The sequence below is a fragment of the Capra hircus genome, chromosome 5, assembly GCF_001704415.2.
Source record: "Capra hircus breed San Clemente chromosome 5, ASM170441v1, whole genome shotgun sequence".
NCBI classification, from domain to species: domain Eukaryota; kingdom Metazoa; phylum Chordata; class Mammalia; order Artiodactyla; family Bovidae; genus Capra; species Capra hircus.
This window is the reverse complement of record NC_030812.1, coordinates 107,026,594-107,038,654: the sequence shown is the minus strand read 5'-3', so window position 1 is coordinate 107,038,654 and position 12,061 is coordinate 107,026,594. Positions and strand designations below refer to the sequence as shown.

Genomic DNA, 12,061 nt, shown 5'->3' with positions numbered 1-12,061 from the left:
GGATCTGGGGAGGAGAGTCTTGAGGGAGGATAAAGGGAGCCAGCGAGAGGCTGGGCAGGGGGCGCGCGGGGCACCTTGGACCGGAGGCTCAGAGCCCAGACGCGCGGGCCGGGCGTGGCCGGCAGCTCCCCGCGGGCGGCGGCGGCGGCGGCGGCGGCGGAAGCGGCTGCGGGCTTCCCACGTCCAGACGGCCAGCACAGGGTTAACCCGCGGCGGGCCGGCGCTCGGTTTCCAGGGCAACGCCGGCAGTTCCGGCGCGCAGGCTCGTACCATCGCGCGCGCGCGGGGGAGCGCGGGGGGCGGGGGCGCGGAGGCGCGGAGAGCAGCGGGTCCGGCCCGGACGCCCCCGGCGCGGCCGCCGCTCGCCCCGGGTCGGCTCCGCGCGCGCGCTCCGTGCCGGCCGGCGCTGCCCCGCGCGCGGACGCGGGGGCCGAGAGCGCGCCGGCCCGAGGTCCCCCCGCTGGGGCGGCCGAGTGCGGGCGGCCCGCTGGCAGCTTTGAAAAGCGGGCGAGGACAAAGGCGGCCGCAGCCTCCCGGCGCCCAGCCCGAGCGCGCAGCCCGGCCCGCGCGGCGCCGGAGGATGCGGCCGGGGACGCGGCGGCGGCGGCGGGGCGGCGCGGGCCGGGCGCGGCGGGGCTGAGCCCAGCGAGGGCCGGGCCGCGGGGGCGCCCGCCCGGGATGTGAGCGCCGAGCGCGCCGGGCGGGGAGGGCGGGCAGGAAGGACGCGCGGACTGGAGGAGGAGCGGCGCCGAGCCGGAAGGCGGGAGGCGCGTCCGTTGGGCCCGCGGCGCGGCCGGCCAGCCGCCTCGTCGCTCGGGCGGGAGCGGGGCCCGCGCCTCCTCCCCGGCGCTGCGGGGAGGAAGATGGAGACGCACATCTCGTGCCTGTTCCCCGAGCTGCTGGCCATGATCTTCGGCTACCTGGACGTGCGCGACAAGGGGCGCGCGGCGCAGGTGTGCACGGCCTGGCGGGACGCCGCCTACCACAAGTCGGTGTGGCGGGGGGTGGAGGCCAAGCTGCACCTGCGCCGGGCCAACCCGTCGCTGTTCCCCAGTCTGCAGGCCCGGGGCATCCGCCGGGTGCAGATCCTGAGCTTGCGCCGCAGCCTCAGCTACGTGATCCAGGGTATGGCCAACATCGAGAGCCTCAACCTCAGCGGCTGCTATAACCTCACCGACAACGGGCTGGGCCACGCGTTTGTGCAGGAGATCGGTTCGCTGCGCGCGCTCAACCTGAGCCTCTGCAAGCAGATCACCGACAGCAGCCTGGGCCGCATCGCCCAGTACCTCAAGGGCCTGGAGGTGCTGGAGCTGGGCGGCTGCAGCAACATCACCAACACCGGCCTCCTGCTCATCGCCTGGGGCCTGCAGCGCCTCAAGAGCCTCAATCTCCGCAGCTGCCGCCACCTCTCGGACGTGGGCATCGGGCACCTGGCCGGCATGACGCGCAGCGCGGCCGAGGGCTGCCTGGGCCTGGAGCAGCTCACGCTGCAGGACTGCCAGAAGCTCACGGACCTGTCCCTGAAGCACATCTCCCGGGGACTGACGGGCCTGAGGCTCCTCAACCTCAGCTTCTGCGGGGGCATTTCGGACGCCGGCCTCCTGCACCTGTCGCACATGGGCAGCCTACGCAGCCTCAACCTGCGCTCGTGCGACAACATCAGCGACACGGGCATCATGCATCTGGCCATGGGCAGCCTGCGCCTCTCGGGGCTGGACGTGTCCTTCTGCGACAAAGTGGGGGACCAGAGCCTGGCTTACATCGCGCAGGGGCTGGACGGCCTCAAGTCCCTGTCCCTGTGCTCCTGCCACATCAGCGACGACGGCATCAACCGCATGGTGCGGCAGATGCACGGGCTGCGCACGCTCAACATCGGCCAGTGCGTGCGCATCACGGACAAGGGCCTGGAGCTGATCGCGGAGCACCTGAGCCAACTCACCGGCATCGACCTGTACGGCTGCACCCGCATCACCAAGCGCGGCCTGGAGCGCATCACGCAGCTGCCGTGCCTCAAGGTACTCAACCTGGGCCTCTGGCAGATGACGGACAGTGAGAAGGTCAGGTGAGGGCGGCAGCACCCGTCCCTCCCGCGCCCCCCACCCCCAGTCCCGCCCTGTTCGCCCTCCGGCCGCGGACGCGGTGGGGCGATGACCGGAAGCCCCCAGGCTCCCCTCCCCTCTTCCCTTCTCGTGTGTCCGGGGTGGGGGTCCCTCCCCCGCCCCTCTCCTGTTCCCGGAGGGTGTGGAGATGGACCCGCCGCCCACCACCCACTCCTCCCGGCGGGGGTCCGGAGGAGGGACTGAGCTACTGTGTCCAAGCTGCGCCTGGAAGTGGGGGTGGGGGTGGGAGTGAGCAATCCTCCAGCCCTGGGGAGTTGAGGAAAATGTCTGCCTTCACTTAAGCTTTCATTTGAATACTGTGATCTGGTTTTTATTTCGAAATGTATAAAAGCAAGCCCAACTACAACGGCCTTTTCACCCTTCTTCCACTTTGTAACTAATCCCAGTCTCGCCTCATCGCTCTTCTGACAGCACTCTGCTACTCACGCTCATTTCATCCGTATTGTCTCTTTTTTTTATTTTTTGAAGAAACTTGACATCCACTTGTCTCTTTTTTTTTCTGCTGAGTATATTCTATATATTATATATATATAAGTTATATATATATATATATACACACATATATATGTCTGGCTACCTCGTTTTAGTTTACTTTTTTCTCTGAAGCCCTGGAATTCTACAAGAGAGATATTTTGAGACTGAAACATTTTTGTGCCTGGACTGGAAAGATGCCCATTGGGTTTGTACATCTTTTTTCGTTTTGGCTTCTTCCCAAGCCCCATCCATCCAGTGTTTCCCACTTCACATTTCTGGCTCTTATTTTTCTTTTTATCCTTGTCCGTAAGCATTTGAGGACTCAGCCCATGCTCCTAAATCTTGACTTAATTTATAGCACAAATGTGTGGGAGACATGAGAGTTGGACTGTTGTTTTTTTTTTGTTTGGTCTGTCTGAGATGCAGATTGTGTCTTGAAAATGATGATTATATATGCAAAGTCTGCCCTGCCCTCCCTCTCTTCCACATTTCCCCACGAAAAGGTCACAGTGAGGCTTCCTGTAGGGAGCAGAGGAGCTGGGACTGGCACTGGCTTAGAGAGGCCTCTGGCCCTGGTGTGAAGGGGAGGAGACTGAAATTCATGTCTTATCTCTATTCTGTTAATAAAACAGGTGTTGGTGGGGTTTTTTTAAAAATTCTGTTTCTAAATGGAGGAATAAACGCCTTGCTTTATTTTGGTGGGGGTTGGGACTTGTGGCTTTAAAAAAAAAATCACTTCTGAGTAGGATGTATATTTTCTGTTGGAGTTTTTTGTTCGTTTTGTTTATTTTTTTAGAATCCTCCACAGCAACATGCGAGACCATGGAGTTAAAGAAACCCAGAGACCTTTATCAATTAATTGTACTGTTTGTGAATTTGTATAAATAATAACAAAGATCCTCTTAAAACGTTTATATTCTTACAGTAAAAGGTTAAACTGATATTTATATAATAAAAGAGGAAATATGAAGTATGTTTTTTGAAAAAAAAAAAAAAAAAACCAAAAGCCTTGTATCTGTGAATTATTTTTAAGGCAGTGTGTGTGTTTGGGTCCAGGCCAAAGTAGGAGGTGGGTTTGCATCTCAGAAGTAAAAGATGCAGGGTTCGGTGGAGCCTTGTGTGGTGTGAGTAAGCTTGTGGTGAAAAATTTATCCTGTATAAAGTTTACTGCTGACATCTAAATGTTCTGTTGCTAGAAATGTGATTAGAATGGAGATTTATATCATTTCTGAACTGTCAGCAACATGGCAATTTAAAGAAACTGAACAAAATGAAACTTTTGTAAGAGTCAAAATTCCACCAGGGTGGCCAGTTTTTCTCCATGAGGACATGAGACCTAGGGGACATGTTCGAGAAATGGGTCATGAGATGTGGAAGTGGAAAGAAGGATGGGTTTCTTGATCCCTAGAGGGTATGGGGGAGGCTGCGAGAGGGCGGGGTGGGCACCAGGGCCATTGTTGGGAAAGTTAAGGGCACTCAGGCGAGCGGACTGAGCCTCAGAGGGAGCCGTGGGCAGGGGAGGGGGGCACCGGGTCCCTCCTTAGCATTCTCCACCAGCCCCAGAGTCGGTGGGGAGGCGGGCCTGGAGTTCTTGCCTATTTGCATTTTAAGAAGGAGGCGGGCCTGGAGTTCTTGCTCATTTGCATTTTAAGAAGGCGGTCACTCCATCCACTCTGGTGGGGTCTTAGCCTGCACTGGGGCAGAATACCAACCAATTCCAGCAAGGAGACAATAAATAACTAAATCATCTGACACCCTGTGGTTGGGCTGTGGAAACAGAAGTGTATGTAGTGAGGCTGTTCATATTCCTGGTTTCACATACGCCTGTCTGGTTTTAATACTGATCTCAGAAAACGCTGGTCCGAGCAGCACAGCACTTTCCTGGATCCACACCTCTTTCCAGGAAGAGAGCAAGAACCAGGTTTCTCTTGGGGAAGATTGTTTTGTAAAGTTTCCAAGCTCGCTGCTCAGGCCGATCACAAAAGCGGCATTGTTCCTTTTTGGAGAGCTTTCACAAGTGGGTCTAATGGAGCCTGACGCTAGATCCATCTTCCTTTTCTTTGGGGAAGGTGTGGATCTGCCCCTTTCCTCTTAGGTTTCAGTGCTTACTGCCTGGGGAAAAAATGTGTGAACCCTGGTGAGGACGAACTCTGAATCAGGGTCAGCTTTCTGATTCAGCATTTGTCTCTACAGCTCCCACAAGCAGTTGAGTTCTCAGACTGGTTTTCTTCTCCCAAGAGACTGCAGGGCTGTGCAGATTCAGCCAGTAAAAATCTGGGCACCTCCTAAGTCTTAGACTCTGTGGTCACCTCTCATTTAATATGAAAAGTAATCTGCCAACTATAACCAGAAGGTTTTTCTGCTTCTCTGTTTGTTTTTTACTTTCAAAGCTAAATATAAGCTTGATTCAAGGCTGGTAAGTTAATGTTTGGAAGTTAAGATAGGGGGCCTAGTTCCTCATCCTGAATTGGGCATACTTCAGAATCCATCTGGAGCGTCTCTGGCAAACAATGAACAAACCTCCTTCTTCCATCAGAGGCGACTGTCATCCCTCAACGTTTTGGGACGGAAAGAAAGGAATTGGGGTTGAGAACCTGTGCTGTGCTTTGCCTGTGCCTGTACACATCTAGTCCTCAAAGTGGCCTGCTGATAGGTACCCTCTTTTCCAGGTAAGAATACTGCTCGCCTTAAGTCAGCCAGCCACTGAGTCCAGGCCCTTTCTGCTCCCCAAGAAGGATCAAATACTGATTGCACCTTGGTTTCATGGAAGGTGACCTTCCAGAAGTGAGTGCTGGCTGCCTGAATCCAGGATGGACAAGCTCAGGCCACAGGGCACCACTTGAAAGGGAGAAGTGGGTTTAGCCTCACCGTACCTACAGGAATAGAAGGGGATGCTTTTAAAGAAGAGCAGCACTTAGAACTCAAGTGGATACGTTATTTGTGGGTGGTACACACATTAAGAGGCACTGCAGGGCAATTTTTAGAATAACAAAAAAAAACCTGGCTCGGGTGTTTGCTGAAACTTCAGAACTGACAAACCAAAACAGGAACTTAGTGTCAACCTTATCGTCTAGAAGCAACAAACCTCAGTAGGAACTGTCTGGGTGGCAGTCGGGAAAGGGTTCCCCCAGCTTATCCACAACTCATGGGGCAAGAGCGTTGAAACACCTGCTTAAAAGATGACCTAAGCGAGGGCGGGGTTCAGACAGCACCTGCAGCCCCTCCAGGACCAGGACAGGCCCCTAGCTAAGAGTGCTGGGTATCCTGGAATAACTCCCCTCCTCAGATTCCTTCCTGCCCAATTCTTCCATCCTAAGGTGTAGGGGTCGGGGGGGCGGGTGGTGCCCACTTGATTCATTCCAAGTTTGGCAGCAATGACAAAGATGCTTGCTCAACTTATGGTACAACCTTAAACAGTTCAGAAAATTCAAACTGAGCATATGCTTTCATGATTCAAATCAGCCAACAGAGATCTGAAAAAGCAAAGGTTCCTTTTATGGAAGTTTTTTTTTTTTTAATATATATTTATTAGGCTACGTTGGGTGTTACTTGCACCATACATGTGCTTAGTTGCTCTGAAGCATGTGGGATCTTAGTTCCCTGACCAGGGGGACCAGGGATTGAACCCACAACCCATGCATTAGCAAGGCAGATTCTTAACCACTGGACCAACAGGGAGGTCCCAGCAGTTTCTTTTTAAAGCTAAGAGCCTTCTCTTAAATGTAGACATATGATATGCAAACTAAAGCACAGCCTTTCCCCCTCTCCCCTCACTTTCCCACAGTGGCTACTAGACAGGTGCTGATCTCCAAATATTAGTAAAATCTTTTCCTTCGGACTTAGAGAATTTGAACTCAGGTTTTCAAAGCCGGAGAAGAGGGTCAAGGACCTCAGGGAACACCGTGTTCACAAAAAATTTGTGCTGAGTCATGTCCAACTCTTTGCAACCCCAGGGACTGTAGCCCGCCAGGCTCCTCTGTCCATGGGATTTCCCAGGCAAGAATACTGGAGTGATTGCCATTTCCTCCTCCAGGGGATCTTCCCAACCCAGAGATAGAACCCCCATCTGGCAGGCAGATTCTTTACCACTGTCCCCCCTGGGAAGCCCAAAGAATTTTGTTGTTCAATTACTAAGTCATGTCTGACTCTTGGTGACCCCATGGACTGCAGCATGCCAGGCTTCCCTGTCCTTCACCATCTCACGGAGTTTGCGCAAATTCACATCCATTGAGTCCATGATGCTAGCTAATCATCCCCTCCTCTGCTGCCCTCTTCTCCATTTGCCTTCAGTCTTTCCCAGCATCAGGGTCTTTTCCAATGAGTTGGCTCTTCACATCAGGTGGCCAAAGTATTGGCACTTCAGCATCAGTCCTTCCAGTGAATACTCAGGGTTGATTTCCTTTAGGATTGAGGAGTCTGATCTCCTTGCAGTCCAAGGGACTCTCAAGAATCTTCTCCAGTGCCACAATTCAAAAGCATCAATTCTTCGGTGCTCAGCCTTCTTTATTGTCTCACATCCATACATGATTACTGTAAAAACCATAGCTTTGACTATAAGGACCTTTGTTGGCCAAGTGATGTCTCTGATTTTTAATACGCTATCTAGGTTTGTCATAGCTTTCCTTCCAAGGAGCAAGTGTCTTTTAACTTCATGGCTGCCATCACCGTCCAGTGATTTTGGAGCCCAAGAAAATGAAATCTGTCACTGTTTCCACTTTTTCCCCATCCATTTGCCATGAAGTGATGGGATCGGATGCCATGAATAACACCCTCTTATTGAGAGATCAGATTTGTAACCAAAACCCAGACCTCCTACAGCTTCTGACAGCAGCCCCTCTGCTCCCAGGACCCTGCTGTGGCCACAGGGCCAGTGGTCGCCCCTCTGCTGCCCTCCCCCGCCCCACATCAGTTGTCACCCCCTTTAAAAAGCTAATTCTGTGCCTTTACTAGAGGGCAAGACCTAAACTGTGTGCCAACGTGACCCATGAGGAGTCAGGGCTGGGGCTTTGTGGATCCTGGGAAACATAGGATTAGAAATCGGAAGCCAGTGCCTGGGCCACACCTCTATCTCATCTTGTCGAGGTCCTTGTTCAGAGTGGGGAGCAAGTGACAGTTTTTGAAAAGTGAATGTTATCAGACAGAGAAGACCTCATATTTGGATCCATGCCAACTATTAACAACTTAGAATGTCTCCAGGGTGAGTGCACAGCTGGGAGAAGAGCAGACATTTCAGTCTCGGATAGAAGATGCGTATTTCCAGACATTGCACCTTTAAATGTCCACACCTGGTCAGTGTCAGCCCTTTCGTCTTTTCCAGGAGTGGCTCTGACATTGCCTGCTGGAGCTGCCTGTACCGAGTGCTGGGTACCACACTCAGCCCCTCCTTCAGTCTACGGGGAAGAGTAGGAGACACAGCCCCAGATGGGGTATGTTAACGCCACCCCCTGCAAGTAAAACAGAATCCACGTGGAATTCTTCTACCTCCTGTTCATTAACACAGAGACGTGCATATACTTTCTTAAAAGAAGACTTGAAAGCATTTTATGAGCTTGTCACCCTTCCACTCTGTGTAAAGGACAAATGCCCCATGTCCTTGTGTGTTCACTTTCATCTGTGAGTGTGAACAGCCTCCCGGTCACACATGCCAGGCAGAGTCGAGTGGGACGTGGACGCCGCCCCCAGATGCACGGAGTTGGGACCGTGTGCGGCTTCCCAGTCTCACAATTCCTGTTTTCCCAAATCTGGTAGATACTGAACATTTCATTTTAGAAATGGGGAAGGAGGCTTGATGAGGGTGAGAGACTGTGCCCAGGTGATGGCCCCAGGTGTTCCCCATCAGCGAGGAGCCAGATCCTGGTTGTCGAGCTGTTGCTAAGCAACACCGGACACGCCGTCCCACTTCTGAAGGAGCTGAGCGGAGGAAGCACCCTGAATGCTGAAAGTTTTGGTTTTTGGGCCTCTCCACGTAGTATGTGGGATCTAAATTTCCTCCAGCAGTGATCTAACCCATGCCCCCTGCAATGGAAGCGTGGAGTCCTAACCATGGGGCCACCAGGAAAGCCCCCTGTAAGTTATTATTACTAGTTAATAAGTTACACTGTGCAGACTCAAACGCTGTGTCCGGCATTTTGCAAGGAGCTGGAAAGCTTGTGTAAAGAGGTGGTCAACGGGGTTAGGGTACCGGTCCCCCAGTGTGTCCCCCGCTGTCCTTCAGCACACGAGCCAGCCCCCCAGCACTGCTGTGTCACAGACACTGCAAACACCTCCACGCTGAGAAGTCACAGCCCAACACGCCACACACTCCGGGCTGCCCAACTCACAAAGAAGAACTGAGTTGTGGGAACATGGGCTGTGTTCTTACCACTCAAGGATCAAGGGTCTTGACTTTCCAGGTGTTTTACCTACAGATCCCTCTTGTCCTGAGAGTAAAAGGGTCTAGTAGCTCCCATTGACAACCACTTCTGTCTTGCACTCCTTGGTGGACGTAACCAGGCTCACAGTGCTGGCGGAGACTGTCCCCCCACCCCCATATCAGGGTCTGAGCAATGGGAATGGCACCTCGGGGAAAGAGTTGAGTCCAGATTCATTTTTTATAACTAGCATGAAATTATTCCACATGGCTTGGGAAGCATTGTTTTCCTGGTCTAAAAAGACCAGGAAAGTATCTACTACAAACGTCCGTAATAACGTTTCTCCTTAGGAAATTTTTACCCCAAATGGGCAGTTCTATATGGACACTCGTGCATGTTTGTGTTGGAATAGCTACTGACTTCCATTCTGCTTTCTGAGAAGCAGTCTCTAAATAGAGAGGAACCCCCAAACTAGTACTGATACTCCTCAGAATCTTTAGTAAAATCACTGAGGCCAAAATTTGACAGATGGGTAAAATAGGGGAATTGTAACAGCTAAACACCTCAAATTCTTAGCTTTCTCAGATGGAAGACGAGTTGCCTATGGCTTTCAGGAGACAGAAGAGACTTGGGTTTGATCCCTGGGTCAGGAAAATCTCCTGGAGTAGGAAATGGCAACTCACTCCAGTATTTCTGTCTGGAGTATCACTATGGATAAGAGGAGGCTGGTGGGCTACAGTCCATGGGGTGGTAAAGAGTCGGACATGACTGAAGCAACTTAGCATAGCACATTTTAAACTTTAACTTCATGGCTCAAACCCTACTGCTATGAACTACCAAAAAGAAAAGAAAAAAAATATTAAAAAGGCATAGCACATTTTAAACTTTAACTTCATGGCTCAAACCCTACTGCTATGAACTACCAAAAAGAAAAGAAAAAGGGCCAACAAGTGTGCCTTGAGCAAACCATATGAAAATACCTAATTAAAGTGACAATTTCTAGCTCTTCTAATTCATTTCAAATGGACAATCTTTAGAATCTTTAAGAGATCTGTGAAAACAGTAAGGCTGAGTTCCGTGGTCTGAACTTTGTCAAGCTCCCAGTTTGCTGCCGCCGGAAGCACAGAAAGGCCTTGGGGAGTTTTGAGCCCAGACAGGATGGACAACTGGGCTTTCCAGCTCCCTGAAGTCCAGATGCCTGTCAAGGGGCGACAGAACAGCGTGACCCACAGGAGAGGCAGCTGGTCTATCTTTCCTCCACACAGGAGGGTCCAATTCTCAACAGGATCACAGGAGGACCACTGGAAATGCACTCCAGTAAGCAGGGCACAGGGTTGAGCAGCAACAGCCCCGCCCCTTCTTGCTTCAGAATCGAAACCGTGTCCACACAAGTTAGGAGACAGGTCACGGGTGGCCCCTTGTGAAACGCAGGGGTGGAAAGTCATTCTCTCCTCCTGGGTTGCTCCTGGACCTCCACCCCCTCTCCCCCAAACCCTCTCCCACCTGTTCACTCTCTCCATGCCCCTGGGCCATGTCCACACCAGTGTCAGAGCCCGGGGTCTGGCCTCATGCTTTCCTTTACCCCAAGTTCACTAGGATTCACTGGAAGGCAGAAAAGTAAAGTACCATTCATACAAAATTCTATGTATTTGTTTTCCACGTGGAGACTACGACCGTCTTTATCCACGGCGCCTGTGAGCTTTGCGTCCGGCCAGCAGGTGGCAGCGTTGTCTGTGAACTGCTGCCCAGTTCTGAGCACCCCACAGAGAACTTCAGAGAGGGAGAACCTCACCCCTCCAGAAAGATGACACGGAATTTTCCAGTTTCAGCCGGGTCAGGGATCCCCGCCCCGGGCACGCAGTTCGTGGAGCAGGTATCAGATGCACCCTGAGGACGGTTCCCTGATGTCGCTGGCGGGAACCAAATGTCACTGTCTAATTTCAGTTTAAGACCATCATATACAAATTAGATTGGCATATTCAGGGGGTTGGAGAAGGCAATGGCAACCCACTCCAGTACTCTTGCCTGGAGAATCCCAGGGACGGGGGAGCCTGGTGGGCTGCCGTCTATGGGGTCGCACAGAGTCGGACGCGACTGAAGCGACTTAGCAGCAGCAGCAGCATTCAGGGGGTTGGGGAGAACAACTTGGGAAAATGTTTACCTTCATACATGGAAATATCCATTTTAACAGGAGGAGCAAAGGTGCTGGCTTTTTTCAACTACAAAACTAGAAAAAAATAGAAGTATACTGTTTGTGATGAAAAATTCTAGAGCTCCTTGGAAAAGAAACAACTGTTTTAAAATTTGGGGAGTATAAATTCTTTTGTTTGTTTGTTTTTTAATCAAAATGAGTATCTTCTAAAGGAACCCATGAACGTGAGAACGATTAAAAGCCCTGATAAAGCAGCGAGGGTCTTGCATTCCTAGACTCCTCCTGGGGAAAACAGGCATTAGGAAAAGGCAGCAGAAAGTAAGACAAGGAGAAAAAACTTCTGAGCCATAAAATGCCACATGAGGGACACGCTGGGGGCTTCTGCCATCTTGGTCTTGATCATCTGGCCGCAGCAATGGAAGCAAGGCTCCAAAGGGCAGCTGGCACAGACGTGGGATAAAAGCGTGGAAGCCGGGAGGTGGCCGTGCCTCTTCAGGCCAGCCCAACGAGGCTCGGCCCCCAGCCTGGTGATACCAAGGTGGTTTTTGGTTAGGAAATGGGAGAAGAGAAAGGAGAAGCTTCTGGAACTCAGGGCCCAGGCCTGCAGCTGATCACCACTCCTGCCAGTGAGGAGGCTGAACGAAAGCAGAAACCCTCTGGGCAGCTCCGTGGACTCTCAGGCCAAAATACATCACTGTCAGCGACCCGCAGAACACATAGATCCAGGGAAAGAACCCAGATAAAGAAAAGAGGACACAGATCACTCAGGTTAAGCAGAGGGGACCAGGTGAGGTAAGGGCAGAGCCAGCCTGGTCCCCAAGAGGGGCTGGGGGGTGCTCATCTCCCCAGAAGGGGCTGGGAGCTCGGGTTTTCAAGAAGAGAGGCCTTCTTCTCTGGTTGTGTCAAATCAGACACCAGACAAAAATTCCAGCTACAGTTCCCAGGCTGGGAGTAAAGTGATATGT

The 12,061-nt window shown here is 52.3% G+C and overlaps 2 protein-coding genes across 2 annotated transcripts in view; one reads left to right on the top strand and one right to left on the bottom strand.

The window, feature by feature from the left end:
• Positions 1-12,061, bottom strand: part of WNT5B (Wnt family member 5B) — an 80,969-nt gene that overhangs the window by 38,069 nt on the left and 30,839 nt on the right. The gene's annotated exons all lie outside the window — the stretch shown is intronic.
• FBXL14 (F-box and leucine rich repeat protein 14) lies at positions 692-3,591 on the top strand. The gene has a single exon (XM_018048686.1). The coding sequence runs from the start codon at positions 864-866 to the stop codon at positions 2,064-2,066; it is 1,203 nt and encodes a 400-aa protein (XP_017904175.1). The 5' UTR covers positions 692-863; the 3' UTR covers positions 2,067-3,591.

What these genes read in the sequence shown, in the direction of transcription:
- FBXL14 (XM_018048686.1), top strand. Translation starts at nt 864, where the DNA reads ATGGAGACGCACATCTCGTGCCTGTTCCCCGAGCTGCTGGCCATGATC.